Genomic DNA, 8,707 nt, shown 5'->3' on the forward strand with positions numbered 1-8,707 from the left:
CTCAAACTTTTAGTGGCATCTTAAGCTGATAAAAATTTGCAATCTTCAAGCCAGTTCTTTGGGTGCTTTTATGGTCAGTGCCTTTAAGCAGAGGGTACTTCTCTAAACAGTTGAGAAGAATTTTTAAAGGGACAATCTTAGCTCAAGTGCAAAATCCTTGCTTCTGGTAATAGTGATGCCACCATGGGAAGTATCTCCTAAAAATCTGTAGACTATTGCATAGAACCAGGGTGCAAGCCTTAGTTTTCATAATACACTGCTGAAAAGTAAATGACAGTGATCTGAAAACTTAGAATGCCGGTATACAAAGAACAGGTTGCAACTACTAAAGAGCTATTTTTATGCACAGAAATCTCATATTCCATTCTAAACGCAATACTTCTTAAAAACCACGTAAATAGTTGTTTAGAGTATACTTTTAAAAATACATGGTAAGGAACGCATTACTGAGTTTTGGTGTCAACGAAATGAGTTGAATTCCAGGGTCTGTCAATCCTCTGGACAGGGCCACTACTGTGTTAGTCTTCTCACCTGTAAACAACAGTAACTAAATATCGTAAGGTCTTTGACAGTTAAAAGGATTACAAACTGCACAAGGATAGGGAGTCTGTCTTTAGTAAACCTTCCATGAAAATAATAGACAATCAAATATTTTTAAATAAATGAAGTCACTAACACGTAACAAATGCTTACTAAATTTCATTTTAAATATATACCAGCATTAGTTCATGGATTCCTGATGCTTTGCCATCCCCACGTTCCTCCCTCCTAGGGCTCCACATTTTGATACAAGCAGGTTTAGTCAGCACCGTCATACACTTTCCATTATCTGTAGGGGTGGGTTCACAGGATCCCCTAAACTGCCTGTGTCAGAAAGACAAATGCTAGTCCCTAGAACAGGCCCCAGAATCTGCATTTTAAAACATGCTACAAAAGATTCTTCTGTAGATGGTATGAGTACCATATTATAAGAAGCCTGGAAGAAAATGTTCAAACCTTTTGCTTGTTTCTTCCGTGTAAACCATCTTCTAGCCAAACTGATCAGTCTCCTGAACTAGAAGACCTGGGTCTGGGACAGAATCCCAAATTTCCATGAATACAGAAAAACTGCAGCACCTCCCAATGGACCAAAAGATTACTCATTACACCTCAACTCTTACCATTGTTTCTTTACTGCTTTGTTTAAGGTTTGTAAAAACATCTGGCTGCTGGGTTGAAATGAACTCTTCAAATGTACCACATAAATACTTCACAAGTGTTAAATAAGCATATGATTCAACCCCTAAAATAGTCATATTTATTTTTTTGAACAACTACCTACAACATAATCTAAATTACTGGAATTATAAATCATGTAACTGCTCATGTGCCGTGATTCAAAGGCAAGGCACAGCCACGATGCTACATGTGTAACAGTCTCCCATAAATACAAAAATACATTTTTATAAATATAAGAAAATGTAATAACATATCTTGTTGAAGGACAACATTCTTTAGAGAAGTATGCCTGAAACTCCACAACTGAAGCCATGGTTATATTCATAACCAGCTTAGGGAGGATGTTGCCCACTGCCTAACATCTGTAGGACAGTTAGGGTATTTTTGCAAAGCATTCATAATTTGCGTATTATCCAAAAGTAGTTTCATCAGCTGGTACTCCCTCTGTGCAGTTACTGATGTTCTTTCCATGGGCCTTATTAATTCTAATTGTTGTAAATGTTCAAAGGCCTGAAAGATGAAAGAAATAGTTTAGGTTGAATAGGGGAAGTAAAGTAAACAACATTAACTCAGAGAACAGTCAGGATTTTGGTCAGTTGTGGAATAGAGTACCAGGAAACAAAACTTAATAGATACCAGTAAAGTTCAGAAACAACTCTCATCAACCTCATAAAAACTTCACACATCACACGAGGCAGTGTCTATATACAGTTATCCGTCCCTGCATCACTGAATATAAATAGGGCAAACTTAATTCAGTTTGTACAACGTGGTTTTTGTTCCTAACCTCATTCTATGTCATATCTCCTCCTAGTACTTAAGTTAACAGTTTCTAGTTCTCTATAAAAACCTAAGATCTGATAAGACCAGTACGTTTTGATTAATTGCCTAGGTTACTCAAATTCGCCTTTACATTTTGTTTCTACCTTTGTAAGACTTTGCTGTGTAAAAATTTAATACAGCTGTAAAAAGAGAGGGAGCCAGGAAAGACCTGTAGGAGCACACCTGTTCACCTAACCCTATAAATAAATGATCCAGCAGAGTGGTACAGGTATGGAGGAAAAGACAGGCTCCTGTTTCCCTAAGAAGTCTGACAGAGACCACTACAACCCGTCAGAAAGTCCCTTTCTTTCACCTTCCCCACCTTAACAGGGCTCTTTACTGTCTGCTTCCTCTCACCTCTAACATTCATGTATTATGTCTTTTCTAACCATGTTTGTTGTTTTAGGTATTTTATTAATGTATTAAAAAAAAAACTACTAACCATTAAATACTGAGACACTGAAATAGATTATGAGCTTTCTATTCTTAAGCCTCATTGTGAAAAATACTGTTGGGATATATTCTTTATGTACTATAAAAATTCTTCTGATGAAAAGAGAAACAGTTCAGACACCATTAATTTCTGAAAATGAGAAAATACTAGAGGCTGCAGGTACTGGCTGAATAAAACTGAGGAGATTTAAAGTATTTCTAGGTAGCAAAATACTTTCTTATTTAATTAAAAGGTAGAAATGAGCAGCTTCAAATTACTCATAAAAATTTAAGTGCTCAGCTAAACCTTTCCACTCATACAACTCCCACAAGCTATGACTATCAGACAAATATGGACATTAGGAAGGGAGGAAAAAACCAACCTCCAGTATTCTAAATACTTTTTCTATTGTTTTGAAGAAATGGCAATGCCCTGATCTCACATTTTTTGGTTGCTGTAAGAAATAAAATTGACTACTAATCCCTTATAAAGGATGCTAAAGAAGTTATGGGTCCACTGCTTAAAAAAAATCAAAAAAGGTGTTTCTTCCCATAAAGTCCTCTAGAGCTGTGCTGTCCAATAGGTAACCACTAGCTACACAGGGCTCTTGAGCATTTGAAATGTGGGACAATATTTTTAATTTTATTTAATTTTTATTAAGTTTAATTAAAAAACTAACACTTAGAAAATTTGTATGTTTGAAACAATTTCATAATGTAAATCTACTTCAGCTAAATAAGGAATCTAAAAAAAATAATTGAAGGAATCTAAAGAGCAATTATTTCCAATGAATAGTCAGTGAATTAAGATGTGCTTTAAATGTAAACACATAGAATTTCAAAGATTTAACACAAAAGAAAATTTAAAACTTCATTAATAATTTTCTATATTGACTATAGATCAAAAGATTTTGGTACAGTAAATAAAATTTACTGTCCAAGTTAATTTCACCTTTTTTTTTTTTTACTTTTTTGTTGCTACTAGGAAATCTAAAATTACATTATGTGGCTCATATTTCTGGTGGACAATGGTATGCTAGAATAAAGTTCCTCAAGTTTTAAAACTCATGCCTCACCCCTAACAAAACTTTCTCTGTATAGCCTCACCAGCCAATGAGATTCTTTTTTGTTTTCTTAATGACCCATTCGGTCTCTTCTTACTGCTGAGATTATAAAGCCAACCTTAGAGGTATAAAGGGATAGGGTTATGACTGTAACGAGTAGATCCTTTGCACGATGCCAGTTCTAGGAAGAGACAGTAGAGGGCAGTATACCCCCAAAACTGTAAAAAGAACTGGCTGCATTCTTCAGAATGATTCAAACATTTCATTTTTAGATTGATTTTTTGGGTCTGTTTTGAATAAAATTCCTATGATAATACCTAATGTTTCAAAATTAATGAAAGTGCAACTATGATATATACAATCAAATCAGATGTAAAAATAAGCCTTTAAAAATTAAAAATCTTACCTTCATGACAACAGGTTTCTCAAAATTATAAACAGAATGGGCCTTCCTTTGAACAAACTTCTGAAACTCTGGACAGAAAGCAATGACAGCATTAGTAGCTTCAAATAAGCAGTGGGGGTAGTAGTGTTAGAAAATACCAATGTCTCATCTCACCATTATAAACCATTTGAAAATTAAAGGGCTCCTCTTCATATATGTCATTTAAATGTTTCATTGCTATGATAAGACAGATTTCCAAGACTGACAGACCTATAATAAAAGGGGAACAAACTATGAGGTATAGTTTATTTACTGATACATAAGACTGAAATAACTTTCCTTCAAATAGAAGGATAAAGTGAAAGATTATGGTTTTGAGGGGTGGAGGGAGGTCAAGACACTCCTCTAGGTTCAAATGTGTTTCAGTCACTATTATCTGAATAATATTAAGAAAGTTACTCAACCTCCCTGAGCTCAGTTTTCATATATGTAAAAGAGGATCTTTCTAAACTTCCAGAGATGGTACAAGGATTCGAGACAATACTATCTAACACTTAACCACATAAACCAGAGCTGCAATTATGATGTAACTTTAAAATTACACAGGGCCCTCGATTATTCAGAATCTCTAATCCCCTGGAAATTATATCTAATTTTTTTATTTCCTGGAGAGGAGAAGGTTCATTAGATTCTCAAAAGGGATAGTGAACCCCAAATGGCTAAAAGCCAGTGCTCTTCATTAGCACTTGGTGCAATGAGAACGCCTGCAATACAGTCTCAGCTGGATTTACAATGTAGCAAGTGAGGCAGTGCCTCGAGTTCCTTTCACTTTAAATGGGAGGAACAATACCTTTTAAAGGGCTGAGTTAAAGGACATATGGATATAAAAGTATTCTGTATATAAAATACTATACCCAATGTTAATTATAATTTTGAAAATCATACCATTATATAAACTCACACATTTAAAAAACTACTAATTAAGCAGGTTTCTCACCATGTACAATATTTGCTTTAGAGTCCATGCTACACAGCTGGTTTGCCTCCATCAGATCTGCTGAAGTCATAAATGGGTGTGATGGTGTTACACGATTTAAAGCAAGCATCTAAGGAAATGCAGATCAGAAAAACAACTGCATATTTACTTAGGCACTTTGGAGGTATTACTGAACAAAACTTCTTAATTCAGAGAGTTATGAAAGAGTAAACAGTAATGCCTGGGAAAGGTATTCTCATATTTAGCTCTATTAAAATACAGTATTTCAGTTTATATGTCATGTAACTGTATAAATGTAAAGCATTAAAAATTTCTTGCTGCTCTCTCTACCCCTTTCCATTTGCATATCTTGTTTGTTTACAACTCCTCAAAAGAAAAATACTTTAGAAGGAGTAGGGTGAGGAGAAGAGACCAAAAATAAGTAAGACTACTATTTAAAGCCCCAGACTAAACCAAACCAAAAAGGCAGAAGTGTGACTTGTAAAAACTTTCTTACCACCCAATCGACCAATCCAGGTTATTAGTCTTAAGTGATAGAGGTAAGCTACTTTATATTCAATTGTATTAAAAAAAAAAAAAATTATACCAAGAAACAACTCTCCTTGAAAGCAAGGACAAGTTGCCTCCATGTAGCTAGTTCTCTGTCCAACAACTAACAAAAACTTCTGCATTTATTTATTTGTAACTTCCCTAACATCTAAATTATAATTTTTTTAAAATTTATTTTTCATTGAAATATAATTGACTCAGCATTTAAATTTAGTCATATAAGTAGGGTGAGCAGGTAAAAATGCATGACATCTCATTAAATTTGAATTCCAGGTAAACAATGAGTAATTTCTTAGTGTAAGTCTATACCATGTAATATTTGGGACATTAACACTAGAAACTCCCTTTTTAAAAAAAAAAAATTATTTTATTGAAGCATAGTTGATTTACAATGTTGTGTTAATTTCTACTGTATAGCAAAGTGATTCAGTTATACATATATATACACTCTTTTTCACTATGGTTTATCACAGGATATTGAATATAGTTCCCTGTGCTATACAGTGGGAACTTGTTGTTTATCCATTCTACCTATATTTTGCATCTGCTAATCCCATACTGCCAATCCATCCCTCCACCACCCCACTCTCACCCTTGGCAGCCACAAGTCTATTCTCTATGTCTGAGTCTGTCTCTGCTTCGTAGGTAAGTTCATTTGTGTCATATTTTAGATTCCACATATAATTGATGGTATACGGTATTTGTCTTTCTCTTTCTGACTTACTTCAGTTAGTATGATGATCTCTAGGTCCATCCATGTTGTTGCAAATGGCATTATTTCATTCTTTTTTTAATGGCTGAGTAGTATTCCACTGTATATATGTGTACCACATCTTCATTATCCATTCATCTATCGATAGACATTTAGGTTGTTTCCATGTCTTGGCTATTGTGAATAGTGCTGCTATGAACATATGGTTGCATGTATCTTTTTGAATTATAGGTTTGTGCAAATATATGCCCAGGAGTGGGATTACTGGATCACATGGCAAATCTATTTTTAGTTTTTTGAAGAACCTCCATACTGTTTTCCATAGCAGCTGCACGAATTCACATTCCCACCAACATAGTTGCTGCACAAATTTACATTCCACACTCTCTCCAGCATTTATTTGTAGACCTTTTAATGATGGCCATTCTGACCAGTGTGAGGCAGTACCTCATTGTAGTTTTGATTTGCATTTCTCTAATAATTAGCAATGTTGAACATCTTTTCATGTGCCCGTTACCATCTGTACGCCTTCTTTGGAGAAGTATCTATTTAGGTCTACTGCCTATTTTTCGATTGGGTTTTTTAATTGTTGTTATTATTAAGTTGTATGATCTGTTCGTATATTTTAATTAAGCCCTTGTCTGTCACATCATTTGCAAATATTTTCTCCTAGTCCTTAGGTTGTCTTTTTGCTTTGTTTATGGTTTCCTTTGCTGTACAAAAGCCTGTAAGTTTGATTAGGTCCCATTTGTTTATTTTTCCTTTTATTTCTATTGCCTTGAACTCTCTCCCTTTTTTAACCAGGGCCCAGGGTCTTTAACTGAACAAAAAAGTTTGGTAATCCTTGTCCTTCATTCTCCATACTGGGAGGGATCCAGGTACCCAGTAGCTCCTTCCCTTTCTCTTACCTTTTCTTTTTCCTTTTATTATGAAATATTTTTGACATATAAAAAGGCAAGAGAATAATATAATGAATATCCATGACCACTTTCTCAGCTTACAAAATATAAACTTACAGAGTTGAAGCTCCTGTCTCTTGCCCTGGATGGACTCTCTACTCTTCTCCATGCAAAAAAATCATGCAAGTCTTCATCCTTCTACTACATATCTTTGTATTCCTAGACAATATAAAGTAATTTTCAACTTTTATACAAATACCATATTGTACTTAATGCTACTCTTTCTTCACTAAACATCTGTCATGAGAATTCATCTATGTCCAGATGTCAATTGTGGTTTATTCTTTTTTTTTGTTATATTCCTTTGTATATATGCACAATTTAATTATTCTTTCCCTTATTGATGGGTAATTGTCATTTTGGGGGAGGGACTATAAACAAGGCTGCAATAAACAATCTTGTACATGTCTTCTTGTGTATTTGAGTCTCTCTAGATACCTAATTTTCCATATTGCTCTCCAAAGTATCTATACATATTTACACTACTAGCAGCAATAAACGTAACAGTCACCGTATCATCAGACATAAACTTTTGTTGTTGTTATTGTTGCGGTACGCGGACCTCTCACTGTTGTGGCCTCTCCCGTTGCGGAGCACAGGCTCCAGACGCGCAGGCTCAACGGCAATGGCTCATGGGCCCAGCCGCTCTGTGGTAGGTGGGATCCTCCCGGACCGGGGCACGAACCTGTGTCCCCTGCATCGGCGGGCGGACTCTCAACCACTGCACCACCAGGGAAGCCCCAGACATAAATTTTTGACACCCACCAGACTGGGAGAAAAAAGGGTTTAACTGTAAAGTTTAAATTGTACCATTTCCCTAATTACTGGAGAGGTTAAATATCTTTGCAATTTATAAGTCATGTGGGATTCTACAATGGTGGATTGCTTGCATTCATATTCTTAGTTCTTTCCTTTATTTTTCATTATTATTATTTTTTTTTATGGTCGGGATGCAAAAACTTGAGCTCTGTGCACTGGTGATGAATTGTATCTCAGAGACAGAGTTTTGGATGAAGTAGAAAAGAATAGCTTTATTGCTTTGCCAGGCAAAGGGGGAGACAGCAGACTCCTGCCCTTGAAAACTGTGGGTCCCAACCTGGGAGGATTTAGTGAGTAGTTTTATAACAATGGTTCAAGGCCAGGGTTGCTGATAAGGATCAGGGTGTATGCAGGGCCTGCTCCTTTAAACTGGCCTTAGGTGGTCTTTTTAATTTAATTTTTAAATTTTATATTATTTTTTTATATTGCAGGTTCTTATTAGTCATCAATTTTATACACATCAGCATATACATGGTAATCCCAATCACCCAATTCAGCACACCACCATCCTCACCCCACCGTGGTTTTCCCCCCTTGGTGTCCATACCTTTGTTCTCTACATCTGTGTCTCAACTTTTGCCCTGCAAACCGACTCAGGGAGTCTGATTCCTCCAGCTCTGTTTTGTGCCCTCAAGACTGCTTTAGCTATTCAGGGTCTGTTGTGTCTCCATACAAATTTTAAGATTTTTTGTTCTAGTTCCGTAAAAAATGCCATTGGTAATTTGATAGGGGTTGCATTGAATCTGTAGA

The 8,707-nt window shown here is 35.6% G+C and overlaps 1 protein-coding gene across 2 annotated transcripts in view; it reads right to left on the reverse strand.

Annotated features, from left to right (window-relative positions):
• Positions 1 to 1,152: 1,152 nt before the first annotated feature.
• The window catches only part of ORC4 (origin recognition complex subunit 4), a 94,197-nt gene continuing 86,642 nt past the window's right edge, over positions 1,153 to 8,707 (reverse strand). Inside the window, exons 11-14 of one of the 2 annotated variants that reach the window (XM_024744089.1) lie at positions 4,919 to 5,027; positions 4,096 to 4,191; positions 3,943 to 4,010; positions 1,153 to 1,728 (exon numbers count right to left, since the gene is read on the reverse strand). In XM_024744089.1, the coding sequence (XP_024599857.1) occupies positions 1,540 to 1,728; positions 3,943 to 4,010; positions 4,096 to 4,191; positions 4,919 to 5,027 (462 nt within the window). In that variant the 3' untranslated portion in view covers positions 1,153 to 1,539. The remainder of the gene's footprint in view (positions 1,729 to 3,942; positions 4,011 to 4,095; positions 4,192 to 4,918; positions 5,028 to 8,707) is intronic. The other variant, XM_024744090.1, reaches the window with a different exon arrangement.

The sequence above is a fragment of the Neophocaena asiaeorientalis genome, unplaced genomic scaffold (genome assembly GCF_003031525.2).
Source record: "Neophocaena asiaeorientalis asiaeorientalis breed wild unplaced genomic scaffold, Neophocaena_asiaeorientalis_V1.1 scaffold11, whole genome shotgun sequence".
In the NCBI taxonomy this organism is placed as follows: Eukaryota; Metazoa; Chordata; class Mammalia; order Artiodactyla; family Phocoenidae; genus Neophocaena; species Neophocaena asiaeorientalis.